General features: G+C 38.6%; 1 protein-coding gene across 1 annotated transcript in view; it reads right to left on the reverse strand.

The window, feature by feature from the left end:
• LOC129751050 (basic helix-loop-helix ARNT-like protein 1) overlaps nt 1-15,823 on the reverse strand; it is a 37,055-nt gene that overhangs the window by 5,763 nt on the left and 15,469 nt on the right. Inside the window, exons 3-8 of the mRNA XM_055746315.1 lie at nt 13,461-13,730; nt 2,301-2,372; nt 1,819-2,149; nt 1,637-1,754; nt 1,402-1,575; nt 172-972 (exon numbers count right to left, since the gene is read on the reverse strand). Of these exons, the coding sequence (XP_055602290.1) occupies nt 172-972; nt 1,402-1,575; nt 1,637-1,754; nt 1,819-2,149; nt 2,301-2,372; nt 13,461-13,730 (1,766 nt within the window). The remainder of the gene's footprint in view (nt 1-171; nt 973-1,401; nt 1,576-1,636; nt 1,755-1,818; nt 2,150-2,300; nt 2,373-13,460; nt 13,731-15,823) is intronic.

Consider the following 15,823-nt stretch of genomic DNA (forward strand, 5'->3'; position numbering starts at 1 on the left):
AAAAAGTTTCAAAAAAGGTAAATTTTTATACCACCAACTATCTTAGTCATATCGCAAACATCATAACCATAAACTCTAACTACGAACGCTTCCTAACAAATTTTGATACCACTAACGTGTTTGGATTAGTATCTGATCCGATTGCTGTCCTACTTCGAAACTGTTACTTACTATGACTATATAATTCATATCCAACCGTACTTTGACCATTGCTTTCGTTGTTCCCGTTCTCCGTTTCGTTGCCATCGTTGTTATTACTGCTGTTACTGTTGCTACTTCCGTTGTTGTTACTGTTACTGGCTCCAGTTCCGTGGGTGACCACATTTCCTCCCACAAGGGCGTCGCTATTCCCATCGAAGTCCACCAATATCACATTGTTTTTCGCTATCAGGTATTCGATTTCCTTAGTCCACGGATTTCGGAAGGATTTCCACTCGCTCTGGAGCCGCACGAAACCATTCTCCTTGGTCCTTAGCCGGTAGACGGAAGTCGTTACGCACTGATTGCCCTGCAGGGCTGCCTTATGAGATTCTGCCAGAGCCGGAATGTCTTCGTGATGGTAATACTCATACATGCTGGTCCCCAGCAGCTCCTGGGGCAGAAATCCCAGCACCAGTGTTGCTCGCTGGTCCACAAATAGGAACTTGCCATCCATCGCATGTCGCGATATAAATTGTACATTTCTCAGGTTCGGAATGTTGTTTCGTTGCATTGTTTTAGTTACTCCATTGGCTCCACCGGTTGTGCCTCCGGAGCCGGAATTATTCGGAGCATTCTCCGATGGCCGCTGGTTGTTGAGATTGGGGGAATGTTGATTGTGGAAAAGGCTTGGCTGCACCCGACCCACCGCCACCAGACAGGAAAGGTTGCAGGACTCGCCTTCGCCATCGGTTTCGTGCTCCTCTAAGCCTATCTTTGCCGGCGCCCAGGACTTCAGATATCCGGTGCACTGTATTACGGAATATTTTTTGTCTGAAAAATAAAATATAAAAATAAGTCAGAAGAATCCCTTGATTCAGCATACAATTCTAATCCGGATTATAACGGAATTTACAAAGTCAAAGTTGGTTGATATCTCTGCAGTACATTGTTACTCTCAACTTGACGATTGGGATTGTAAACATGGTACTCAATCATAAACTGCTCAAAACACTTCATTTGCTTATTGCAACCAACGAGCGCTCTTTTTTTTCTATTATAAAATAAAAAGTTTCATGTTCAACTGTGTTTTTTTTTTTTTATTTTTCTTATGTTCAGTTATGGATTGAAATCGGAGACACATTGTTGGTTTTGTAGAGATTAGGACTGATAAGTGATTATGAATTAAGTGAATACAATATAATAGTAAAAGACTAAACGATGTGAATATGTGAGTCCTATAGATTGTGCGTAACGACTCACCTGAGTTGACTTTGTTTTTCCTCCGATGGCAGCTGGAAGGCATATTGGTGGTGTCCGCTTCCTCCTTCACCTGGATGCTCGTTTTACACTTCATTCGACAGAAAAAAGATCGTCTCGCCCCTGGACAAAGTCGCGTTACGCCCTGAGGAACGTCCGTTTTGACCGGAAGCATAGCTGCGATTGATACAGAGGAATATAATAAATTGATCGATCTTTCTCAACCAAAAAACCTTACTTTTTGCATCTATGAGTCGTTCTCGAGGACTTAAATCGGACGACGATAACTGTTCCTTTACTTTAGCCACATCTTTTGGATGCAATATGTCGAACCAGCTTTGCCCTAATAGATCACCCTAAAATTTAAAAAAAATTCATTGTAGATTTCCCAAGATAATATTCATTAAAATAAACAAATACCTGTGAGTAGTTTAAAATTTGCGAAACCGATTCCGATACATAGAGAATCCGGCCTCGATCACAGCCCACCACGAACAGGAAACCCTCAGCAGCCTGGAGGATCAACATTTTCAGCTCCTGATCCGACAGGAACGATGGCTTGTAGTGGCCCTCGGTATAGGAATGGACCGCACCGCGTATCGTTTTCAGATGCTGCACCGCCATCCGCAGCACGGTCAGTTTGTCTAGCTTCCGGGACATGGCATGGCACATCGGAATCATGGCCGACAGCTCCGTGATGTAGGTGTTCATCTTGTCCCGTCTCCGTTTTTCGATTTCGCTGTGGTTCTGTCTGATGGAAAATAGTTTTAAAAAAAATCATGTAGGTATAAGTATACAGCAGTTACTCTAGATTAGAAAAACTGCTTTGAAATTACGAGGCTAACTTCAGCCGTTTGACGAAATTGTGAAGCTTCGATAAACCTCCAAGAAATGCTACTTACTTCTTGTTTTCATCTGTCGTCCGAACTGATTTTGCATCATCTCCCGTATCATCCTCGATGTCACTGTTATCACTGAAAACATAAAAAAAACTGTATCAATTGTGATCAAGAAGGATGAATTTTTGAAGTGGATCAATTTAGCATACGAGAAATTTTTCAATACCTAAAGGCCTAACGTGTGTTTCATTTCGAGAGAAAATAGTGGGAACACCAGATTTTGCATTCACCCTCTCAATTCAAGTAGGCAAACAATGCAAGGCAAAAAAATAGCCCATTTAATGGGTAAACAACAATTGGAAAGGAAATTTTTAGTTACGAACCCAAAAGTAGCCTCCCTATGTGGCCTTAAAAAAATCACACGATGCGATAGGCAATTTTTTCCGAATATTTGCAGTCCAACTGAAAAGATGACAGTGTGACTAGTCGAATAAATGAGAAAATACACGATCAATTATGGAAAGAACGTCGAAAATTCGGTGGAGCCAGTTGAAAATTTGATCTTTTTTTCAAGGTGATAGGAAGTTTAAGAGATACATTAGGATCAAAAAAGAGGAAGAACATAAGCCGTAAGTTTTTCGAAAAAAAAACAACGGATCACTGACTGCTGAACCACGAAAATATTTGGGCTTCCCTTAGACGACGACAAGTCCCAAAGAAATTAAGTTCATCTCGTCGAAGCACAGTACGAGGCATTTTCGTACAAGGTCTTGCACGAGACAAGATGTATTTTATCAACGCCACTTTTTCCAATCGTAATGGATGAGATTCTGACTGGATCGATCGACTGTGCACCGAACCGAGGATTGTCGTGGAATCCTTCGACAATGGAACAACTGAACGACCTTGACCTGGCAGACGATATTGTTTTGCTAGCAGAAAAACAACAAGACATGCAGAGCAAACTCGACAACCTCACTGAAAGCTCCAAGGCAGCAGGTCTCAAAATCAATGTCGGAAAGACCAAGCCGATTTAAATCACGCAGAAAATCCTTCCAATTTAAAGGTAACTGGGCAACATGTTGAGAAACCCGGATCCGAACGGCCCGATTTGCGTCTGCGAGTCTCTACGAACGAAGATCTGAACCTTCAACTCAAACGTCTAATCCGTATTGTTGTAAGGATGTGAGACTTGGTGGACATGGTTCACATATGCGGTGACGACGCAAAAACTGCAAGAATTTGCGAATCGCTTCCTGTGGAGTATCATTCGCGTTTGTGGACAGGCAACTGGATTTTAAATGAGGAACTACATCGCCGATGTCATCAAAGGGCGCTAGAAATTAATATTCGGGAACGTAAGTGGAGATGGATTGGGCACACGCTGCAAAAAGATGAGAACGAGATTTCATAGGGGTGCTTGAGTGGAATTCAGAAGGACAAAGAAGGAGAGGCATGCTCAGAAACTCGTGGCGGCTTAGCTTAGCCGCCGAGATCCAAACTGTCGACGAGAATCTTGACTGAGACCAAGCAAGTATTACGGATCGATACTTTTAGTAAAAAGCGCACGGTAATTAACTAATTTAATGGTTTTTATTCTAAGAGCTCAGATTCGCACGACATAATTCTTCTAATACAATAGCTCAACTGCTCTATCTCTACTTCTCAATCTCCAGTATCCATCATTGTGTTGCCAGTGTTCCAATCCAACACCTCCCCTTTTATTTATAGAAGTATGGGTTGTACCTAGTCAGCATTCTCCTTATCCTTGTTGACCTTCTCAGAACAGCAGCAGGACGACTTTTTTCCTTAGAGGCTGCTCCACTCTACTGTGTATCTGGAACCAGTAATTCGTCCTCGCCTTCAGAACTACTCAACCCAAAATCACCAAGTAGAATATGTAACGGAACTTGACGAACGACTTGATGACGATGATAAAAGGTTCAAATTGTTATTAGCCGAAACAAAAACTGTACCTGTACGAAGAACCCCTCAGGGAGAAATGTCACAGTTGAATTCGCCGATAAACTGCAACAGCTGACCCGAAGGTGATCGGGCCCCTTGAGATGGTGGTTTTGTTTCGGGGCTGCCAATTTGTTCCCAGTTCGCTTTGGAGTTGACGGTTATATTCGAAGCACAGTCCAGCTGTAGTTGAAAGCTGACGTCACTAATACCGACAATGATATATTTTCGTCGTTGCTGTGCTGTCAGCTGATGGACCACGAAGATGCCGGTGGATTGGAATTTTTTGACTCCACTTCTTCTTTCGCCCAGGATTGGATGGTATGCACTGGCAATAGCCTTCCTTATGGCTGAATCGATGACACTCAGCACATTGGTGATCTCTATAAGGGCACTCACGGACATAAAACAGCTGGCCACGTTTCCAGCAGGGGGTTTTCGGCTTGTTGTTTACCGCTGTCAGTTTCGGTTGATCACTACTAGTTGTTGGTTCGTCTCGATGATACTGTGGCCGTGAAATAGTATTGACTAACGGAAAGTCCAACGTATGTTCAACGATTGAAGTGTATTTTCGTAGATTGATGATTCGGCGAACCTTAGCAGTTAGTGCGTCCTAACTCATTTGCCTGTTACCTTCCAACTTGGCCAGCAAGGCCGTTCGTATTTGAATTCGTCTACAGAGCAAGTCGGGACACCAAATTCTTCGCAGCTACGGTTGACCATTCCGGCATATGAAAGGTAATCATCAGTCGGTTTTCGGCATAGTGTTAGACAGTGAGCTGAACAGTTCCTTAAGTTTTGGAACGGTTTCGTCGAACTTTAGATCACGAGTGCTCCTTGGCAGAATGTAATTCATGTATTCTGCATTGGTGTGATCACTTAGCTTGCGAAGTAGAAGACGAACTCTAGCAGCATCATTCAAGCTAGCAGCATCAACACGAAATGTATCTTCATGTCGATTGAACCAGTTCTCAAAAGTGGGTTATTTTCTGGGTCGTAGTGAAACTCATTCATGGAATTGGCTAGAGATTCCATTCTAGAATCCGTTGAAGAAGTCCCCGCGGACACGCCTGAAGAAGTGCTTGCAGCAGCAGCAGTAGTAAACATGACACGCAACATCGCTAGCTCTTGGAGAATCTTCTGTTGTGCCCCCATCATTTCGATCATCATGCGCTTGAAGTCATCGTCCAGTCCTCCGGAGGACGATTGTGATTGCTCAGGTTTATCGTCCATCTCCGTTGGATTACACACAGGTGAAAAAAGTCACAAATACTCGTCGCCAATATTACGGATCGATACTTTTAGTAAAAAGCGCACGGTGATTAACTAATTAAATGGTTTTTATTCTAAGAGTTCAGATTAGCACGACATAATTCTTCTAATACAATAGCTCAACTTCTCTATCTCTACTTCTTAATCTCCAGCATCCATCACTGTGTTGCCAGTGTTCCTACAGTAAGGAAGCTGGCTCCGGATCGCCAGCAGTGGAGATCTTTTATCTCATCCCTATGCGTCGGTCAATCAGCGCCTGACCCTTAGTTAGGTAGATAGGAACGTGATGGAAACGACCGTCACGAGCGTACAAGTTGAGCTGCCTAGGTCGACTGGTGGATCTTCCACGGATACACTCCATGTATATCTCGCATGTGTAGGGTAAATGTACCCGACCTTGGCACCTAAGGCATGGTTTACCCTTTTTTTCGACATTCCTACCTTCCTGTTGAGTGCACCATATAACATCCTTTGAAGAATTTACTTGCTAATTTGCGTAGAGTTCAACAAAAATATGTTTTCTCTATGGAACTTTTATTAATGTGAGTAAAATGCATGCAAAGTACTCACTGCGGTGCTCCAATTACTTGGCCGCCGTACCAATTGTTTGCCGTTTCGATGATCCGATTCTTGGCCACCAGCAATGTGCAATAGATCTTTACCAACAATGCTCAATTGACAGTTAACAGAATCGTTGGCTATTCTGATTATAAGGCCACTGACAGAATGACGTCAGCTGAGCGTAAAGTTCTATGCGACGATGGAACACCGGGCGCCACTCATACAACAAAAAGGCTTTTGAAAACATTGATGAAATTTGGTTGAAAGGGAAGCACAAAACAAGCTTTCATTTAAAAAAGTCGGAAGTTCAGAAATTCCGCAATTCGATTGCAACACATAGGGTTATTTTCACTACCAAACAACTGTCTTCATATTGTGGAGTTTGGCTTCATTAAGTAAGAAATTGAAAAATTCCTTGAATGGTATTTAAAAATATCGCCCTTTTGAATTTGTTAGCTGAGATTATGAGCTTCTAGCAAGAGCCATCTCGAATGCCCAGGGCGTTGCGCAGTGGTTTGACATGCCAAATAGATGTTAGAATGTAAACCTTGCTAAAACATTTTTTTTTATTCGACTCACATAAAATATTTTAAGGAATAATTGGAAAGCAAACGATATTTTCTTGAACTTCCAACTTCTGTTTCCATGAAAAAAATTAGAACAAAAATCCAAAAAATTAAATCTGAGTAGATATATGGTTCCCAAGCAATATAAAACGATTCCAAAACTCAATTAATTATGTATTTTATATACTAAAGTCATAAATTGCCATCGATCTAACAATTTTTAGATAAGAAAAACATCTTAAGTCTTGTGAGATGCTTAATTTAAATTAGTTTTTTTTTAATATTTCAAACCACTGTGTTCTGTAGGAGACCACGTGGCTTTTGTTCGAAACTGCAATGCAAATGCTGTTCGCACGCATACCAATGTACCTTCGATTCATGGTTCCCAAATAGCGATTTTTGCATTTTCAATGCTCGGATATGACTTTTAGTTAGTTGAATTACTTATGTTCTCCAACTTATTTCGAAGCTTAAGTTGATAGAAACGGTCTTATCATACAACCCAATTAGTATGAAAACATTTGTGCGCAGTTTTAAATGAAGTTTTAGGGAAAATATCAGCCCAAAAATACCTCTTTAATGAACATGTATTTTTTCCAGCTTCCAACACTGGTGGTGTATTTCGATTGAAGTTGCATGCCAAGAAAGGGAACAAAATAAGTTTTAAATTTTTATTCAAAACCTAAATCAATATTCACTCTTTAGGCTTTCTAGTATTTTTTGATTTTTTGCCGAGTTTAATTGTAGGCATGAGTATTTATTGAAAATTTTTCAAATGAATGTCCGCGTTTGAAATCGCATGTGAATTTAACAGTTGCACTAGAAAGGTGAGTTCATCTGATTTTCATACGGTGATTTCCAACATAATTTCCTCGAATGCTGATCGAAAAAAATTTACTTCTTTATTGAAGTACAAACAATCAAAAAATTCGGTGTGCACAGATTTGAAACAAATTATTCTCTTCGCAATGAAAATATATTCAAAAATTTTTAAGCTCAATTTGGACCTGAAAAACATGAAAAGACATGTTGGCATGCCAAGAAAAGGACCATGCCAAAATAGGGCTCACTTACCCTACTTGCCTCTCTCTCTCTTGTTTATCTATCACCAGTCTCGGGCCCACTCGACCCATCGACTCGGGATTTAAGCCGATCGCGCACATGGTCGATAGCTTTGGGGTTGCCGTTACTTACGGTCAAATTATCAGTGCTGCTCAAAGACCAAGGTTCCGTGCAGACCGGTTACACAGGGAGGGGGAGCTCGGCTTGTACGCTCATGTCGGTCGACTCCATCACATTTACCGTAGTGTAATTGGCCAATGCTCCGTTGTACTGAAGCGGAGATTGCGGGTTCAAGTCCCGTCGGTGAGCCGTTGTATCTTTTCCGAAAAAAATATATTTATGGCATATGATCTTCCGTTTCTTCGATCCTCAGATTTCTCTAAAACTTTCCGTCACCTTGAAAATTTGATTATTTTCAGGTACAAAATATACCACGAAAGAAGCATTAGAAATAGAACAACACCTCTCTGTGTAACCGACATACAAGTGACATACAAAACTTCCAAAACCTTAAGAGATTGTTTGGTTTCACTGAAGGATAAGGTATATCCAGAGGAAAGATCCGGAATCTACGAGATTTTTTGCAAGGCTTGCCAGGCAGTCTAAATTGACCAAACAAGACGCAATTTTAAACGCGAATAAATGGGCATAAAACGCCGTAGACAACAACAAATCCAACGAATCCAGTGTAGCCGCCCACGCATCAGAATCCAACCACTCCATTGATTGGGAGGATCAACTTGCAGGTCGAGGTTCGAATCTCCTGACAAACTTTTCAAGAATTGTTCAAGTTGGATGAAATTTTAAGCACAAAACAGTAGGTAGCCTTCATTGCATAAAAGTGAATGCGTATAAGACAAACATTGCACACAAGCTTGGTGGTCTAAATCCGCATTTTTGGTGGTCTAAATCCTATTTGATTGATATAATGCTATCAAGAGGTGATATAATTTTGTTATGCTTGAATGGATTTTTTGTTATAAATAATTTGAGATATTTTAACAACCTACGAGTGCTTAATTATATCTCATTTTGATAGGGAACATTGAATAATAAAATATCTCATTATGATATATTTTTGTTTTTTTCTTCTGATCGGGAGTTCTTCCGTTGACACAACCCACTAAAGAATGCGCTTTGGTTTTTTAAATAGTTTGATGCGATAGTATTAAGGGAGTTAAAGTTAAGTTAGAGGGAAGTTAAAATCACTGATCACAATAACATGACACTAAAATCCGATCGTTTTCTGGCTACCGTCGGTATTTCGAACCAGCAAAATTGGAGAAAATATGCCCTGTAAGAAAATTGTACCGTAAACTGGGGGAGCTTTTATCTGAAGTTGAAATATCTGCAAACTGCAATCTGAAAACTTCTTCGTTTGAGTTTCAAATAGGTTATATTTGGTTTGTTATTGGAGATTATTTATATTACTTAACATCTAGTTTTAATGTTTTAAAATATCGGTTTTTTTCGAAGACTGACAAACAAACACCTCTCCTGATAAAATGATAGTTTTAGAAGCAAATGGGTTGTTTTATATGAAAATTTAACTTTTTTCTTTGTATAGGTATAGTTTTAAAGTTATGTTTATGGTCATTATATGATAATTTTTTATATTTAAAAAATCGAACATTTTCTATGAGAAGGCATATATAAAATAAATGGCTAAAACCCCTATCAAATGGTTAAGTTTCAATAAAAAAAAAATAAGAACAGTGGGAGGACCTAGGAACTTGCGTGATGGTAAAGTTTCATATGTTTTTGAGGCCAAAAAATAATGAACAATAAACAACAATTTGTTTTTGAAAGATAACGTCTAAAAAATTCAATTGAGTCCAAACCAAATATTACTGTTATTGATGTTTTAAGCCTTTTGTGCTAATTGGCATCAAAACTATAATTTTGAAGATTTTGAGATAGGTTAAAACCATGTGACCATAGTGACCAATTTACATACACCGAAACATGAAATCTCGTTTTGTAACAAACATCTAGTTATAGCCACTAATGTCGTTTGAAAATTCCGCTATCAATGATCATGTTTTATACTCCTAACCTCAGTAAGTATTTGAAAATTTTTGAGCGTTACAAAAAAACAAACCCCACCAAAATATTCAAAAATGAATCAAAAAAGTGATCAATGTTCCCTCAGTTTACGGTTAAAATAGCCTGTTTTATCATCAAAATTGCCTATTTTTCCTTAAAAGTTTGGCGGCACTTTCTTACTGGGATAACTATTCTTTAAATCGAACGATGCGCACTTTGGAATCGATAATACGTTTTGCTGGAAAAATTATCCAACAAAAGAAACCGAGTGTTTAGTCAGTATGGTCAGTGTTAAAATTGTTACTTGGATAATTCATCGTTTATCATTCATCATTCATCATTCATCATTCATCATTCATCATTCATCATTCATCATTCATCATTCATCATTCATCATTCATCATTCATCATTCATCATTCATCATTCATCATTCATCATTCATCATTCATCATTCATCATTCATCATTCATCATTCATCATTCATCATTCATCATTCATCATTCATCATTCATCATTCATCATTCATTATTCATCATTCATCATTCATCATTCATCATTCATCATTCATCATTCATCATTCATCATTCATCATTCATCATCAATCATTCATCATTCATCATTCATCATTCATCATTCATCATTCATCATTCATCATTCATCATTCATCATTCATCATTCATCATTCATCATTCATCATTCATCATTCATCATTCATCATTCATCATTCATCATTCATCATTCATCATTCATCATTCATCATTCATCATTCATCATTCATCATTCATCATTCATCATTCATCATTCATCATTCATCATTCATCATTCATCATTCATCATTCATCATTCATCATTCATCATTCATCATTCATCATTCATCATTCATCATTCATCATTCATCATTCATCATTCATCATTCATCATTCATCATTCATCATTCATCATTCATCATTCATCATTGATCATTCATCATTCATCATTCATCATTCATCATTCATCATTCATCATTCATCATTCATCATTCATCATTCATCATTCATCATTCATCATTCATCATTCATCATTCATCATTCATCATTCATCATTCATCATTCATCATTCATCATTCATCATTCATCATTCATCATTCATCATTCATCATTCATCATTCATCATTCATCATTCATCATTCATCATTCATCATTCATCATTCATCATTCATCATTCATCATTCATCATTCATCATTCATCATTCATCATTCATCATTCATCATTCATCATTCATCATTCATCATTCATCATTCATCATTCATCATTCATCATTCATCATTCATCATTCATCATTCATCATTCATCATTCATCATTCATCATTCATCATTCATCATTCATCATTCATCATTCATCATTCATCATTCATCATTCATCATTCATCATTCATCATTCATCATTCATCATTCATCATTCATCATTCATCATTCATCATTCATCATTCATCATTCATCATTCATCATTCATCATTCATCATTCATCATTCATCATTCATCATTCATCATTCATCATTCATCATTCATCATTCATCATTCATCATTCATCATTCATCATTCATCATTCATCATTCATCATTCATCATTCATCATTCATCATTCATCATTCATCATTCATCATTCATCATTCATCATTCATCATTCATCATTCATCATTCATCATTCATCATTCATCATTCATCATTCATCATTCATCATTCATCATTCATCATTCATCATTCATCATTCATCATTCATCATTCATCATTCATCATTCATCATTCATCATTCATCATTCATCATTCATCATTCATCATTCATCATTCATCATTCATCATTCATCATTCATCATTCATCATTCATCATTCATCATTCATCATTCATCATTCATCATTCATCATTCATCATTCATCATTCATCATTCATCATTCATCATTCATCATTCATCATTCATCATTCATCATTCATCATTCATCATTCATCATTCATCATTCATCATTCATCATTCATCATTCATCATTCATCATTCATCATTCATCATTCATCATTCATCATTCATCATTCATCATTCATCATTCATCATTCATCATTCATCATTCATCATTCATCATTCATCATTCATCATTCATCATTCATCATTCATCATTCATCATTCATCATTCATCATTCATCATTCATCATTCATCATTCATCATTCATCATTCATCATTCATCATTCATCATTCATCATTCATCATTCATCATTCATCATTCATCATTCATCATTCATCATTCATCATTCATCATTCATCATTCATCATTCATCATTCATCATTCATCATTCATCATTCATCATTCATCATTCATCATTCATCATTCATCATTCATCATTCATCATTCATCATTCATCATTCATCATTCATCATTCATCATTCATCATTCATCATTCATCATTCATCATTCATCATTCATCATTCATCATTCATCATTCATCATTCATCATTCATCATTCATCATTCATCATTCATCATTCATCATTCATCATTCATCATTCATCATTCATCATTCATCATTCATTATTCCAAGTTTAGCAGTCATTCAGCGTTCTTATTATGAGGAATTTTAAATTTTCTTAGGCGTTCCCAATAATTTCTTTAAAAAAAAAATATAAACAAATTTGAAAGTACAAATCAATTTTGGTTCTTTGAAAATTGTTATTGTGAATTTTCAGCAGGTCAAAAGTGAATGCTTCCATCCACAAGGATGCAACGTAGCAAAATTTCTGATTCAGCAACCAAAACAATACTTCAAAGCAACGACAAATCTTAAATTTTATTGGCTTCTCAAATCAAACACATTCAAATCGAAACGGAAAACTTTCACCGGTGAGTGGGTTTCTTTCCAAATCAAACGACTTTTGGTCTCGCCTTCACCTCTTTTCTTGAAAAAATGGGTAAAGAAAAAAGTCTACAACGAAAAACTTGGAAGGCAAAAATTGTTACATAAAACAATTTCCTCTGTTTTCCCGATAGCTGTTGGAAATTGTTTTGTCACCACCCCCTCTCCGTGAAAACGCGGCAAAGGATTTCTTAACACCACACTCTTAAAGGTTTCCTCTCCGTTGCGGGATATCCGAAAAAGAAACTGTAATCGTATGCAACGAACAACTTGTTGCTCGCTATTACGCATGATTATTCTTCGAGAACGAGACTATTTACGGAGTGCAACAAGTGTTCGTATCACAACTTTTTTTAAATGGTAAACGTTAAATTCCATTTTTTCAGTTTTTTCTCCCAAAATTCGTGAAATGGATTATTCTTAACTCTAGCTGAACTCTTAGTTAATTTATATACACAAAGAATCTTTTTCTAAATGTTTATTTCGGGTTGAAGGAACTCAAACAAAACAGAGCTAAAGTTGATCCATGGAATAACCCTTTCATTTGAAGTTGTCTTCCAGAAAACAATAATCAACTCATGAAAAGCAAAAAAAAAGTTGTCAGAAACCCGCTAAACATAAAGTGGCGTTCTGGCAAAGCAAAACTTGACGGTGTGACATAACTGTTGACGGATTGGTACTTTTGTAAGGTTTCCTAGCAGCTGGAAACCCCCATAATATTACACCCCCTCACACGCCTACAGGTTTTTCTTCCTGTCGGGCGCAAAGTCTGTCTCGTCTGTCGCCGTTCGGGAGGGAGGAAGAAATAAATTGTAAAGAACACGGCAATTGCACGTTACATTGTGTATAGCTAATTTTCTTGGCAAACACACTTACTTGAAGGAAAACTTCCGCTTCCTTGCCAAGCCATTTCCTCCGGTGGTGCGTAGGTGCTGATGCGATTCATCACAGTCTCCGGTACCCATAACGCCGGACATGCCATGCTGCGATCCAGTGAGATGTCCTGATCCTCCTCCACCTCCCGAAAGGCTCGCCTGGTGCATCGGAAGCTCCAGCAGGGTGACGGCATTCGAGGCCGCTGCCGAGGCAGGGGCAGCAGCAGCCGCCGTGGTCGCCGTCATGTGGTCATTGGCTGGGTTGTTGGCACTGCAATAAAAGAAGATGCAACGGGATGTTAACCAGTTTGACCCTTGACCATTGCCAAGATTATTCTAGCATAAACTATAATACGGATGTACCACAGTAAATCTTTGATCCTAATGGAAATTGTGTTTGTGTCATGCTGACTTAATTTTTTAGAGAAAAATAAACAGATTATTAGCTCGAGGCAGGATTGGGAATTGCTCCGTTTATTAACCGGAGCAAAAGGTTATAATATTACTTTTTTAAAGTTTTGAATACTGGAGTAAAAAATATGGATGAATGATAGCGGACTTATGGCAACTTACAACTTTTCTCCAACATTTTTCTCATGAGTCAATTAATCATGAAAATTTTGTAAAAATATTATCAAATCCTGGAAGAAAAAATGGAAAGATTTTGGAAAGTGGTTCACAATATGTACTTGAATCGGAAAAAGACCAAAACCCTATAGAATTGCCATGCCAAAAGACATCAAACCGATTTTTAGCTAAGTTAGTCGACTCTAAATAACTCTCAACCACCCTTAAAGAAGCTATAAAAAGATATGCAAACATCATGGCATAGTAAAAAATTTTGATATTTTCTTCACATTTGGAATTGTAGGATTTGGCTAGGTTTTAGGGTTGAATACTCCTTTGAGCATAGCTGAGCGTCCTTCGAACTTAGTTCAGATTCTTATATCCAATGTCCAGAGATTGGAATTCAGAGACCCCAGCTCAGAGTGAAGAGTTCTAAGCTCATTATTCAGAAATCTAGAGTCAGAGTTCAAAACTTCAGAGTCAGGAGTTGAGAATTCAGAGTCATTAGCGACAGTGACAGAGTCATTAGTAAGTCCAGTTTCCAGAGCCCAAAGTCACGAATCCATAGTTCAGAGTCCAGTATCGAGAATCCAGAGGCCAGAGATCAGATTCAAGAGTCCAGAGTCCAGAGTCCTGAGCCCAGAGTTCAGAGTCCAGAAAATTCCAGAGTTCAGAATACAGAGTCCAGAATCAAGAGTCCAGAGTTCATAGTCCAGAGTCCAGAGTCAAAATTCCATAATCCAGAGTTCAGAGTTCGGAGTTCTGAGTAAAGAGTCCAGAGTCCAGAGTCCTGAGTTTAGAGTCCAGAGACCAGAGTCCAGAGTCCAGAGTCCAGAGTCCAGAGTTCAGAGTCCAGAGTCCAGATTCCGGAGTCCAGAGTCCAGATTTCAGAGTCCAGAGTCCAGAGTCTAAATTCCGTAATCCAGAGTTCAGGGTTCGGAGTCCTGAGTACAAAGTTTTGAGTCCAGAATTAAAAGTTCAGATTCAAAACTCCAGATTTAAGAGTCCAGAGTCCACAGTCCAGGGTCCAGAGTCCAGATTCCAGAGTTAAGAGTCCAGAGTCCAGAGTCCAGAGGCCAGGATCCAGGATCCAGAGTATAGAGTCCAGAGTCCAGAGTCAACAGTCAAGAGTTCAGAGTCCAGTTTCCAGAGTCAAAATTCCAGAATCCAGAGTCCAGAGCTCACAGTACAGAGTCCAGAATCAAGAGTCCAGAGTTCAGAGTTCAGTTTCCAGAGTCAAAATTCCAGAATCCAGAGTTCAGAGTTCGGAGTCCTGAGTATAGAGTCCTGAGTCAAGAGTACAGAGTCCAGAGTCCAGAGTCCTGAGTCCAGAGTCCAGGGTCCAGAGTCCAGATTCCAGAGTTAAGAGTCAAGAGTCCAGAGTCCAGAGTCCAGAGTCCAGGATCCAGGATCCAGAGTATAGAGTCCAGAGTCCAGAGTCAAGAGTCAAGAGTTCAGAGTCCAGTTTCCAGAGTCAAAATTCCAGAATCCAGAGTCCAGAGTTCAGAGTACAGAGTCCAGTATCAAGAGTCCAGAGTTCAGAGTTCAGTTTCCAGAGTCAAAATTCCAGAATCCAGAGTTCAGAGTTCGGAGTCCTACGTATAGAGTCCTGAGTCAAAAGTACAGAGTCCAGAGTCCAGAGTCCTGAGTCCAGAGTCCAGAGTCCAGAGTCCAGAGTCCAGAGTCCAGAGCCAGAGTCCAGAGACCAGAGTCCAGGGTCCAGAGTATAGAGTCCAGAGTCCAGATTTGAGAGTCCAGAGTCCAGAGTCCAGAGTCAAGTGTCCAGAGCCAAGATTC

The sequence above is a fragment of the Uranotaenia lowii genome, chromosome 3 (assembly GCF_029784155.1).
Source record: "Uranotaenia lowii strain MFRU-FL chromosome 3, ASM2978415v1, whole genome shotgun sequence".
Lineage (NCBI taxonomy): Eukaryota > Metazoa > Arthropoda > Insecta > Diptera > Culicidae > Uranotaenia > Uranotaenia lowii.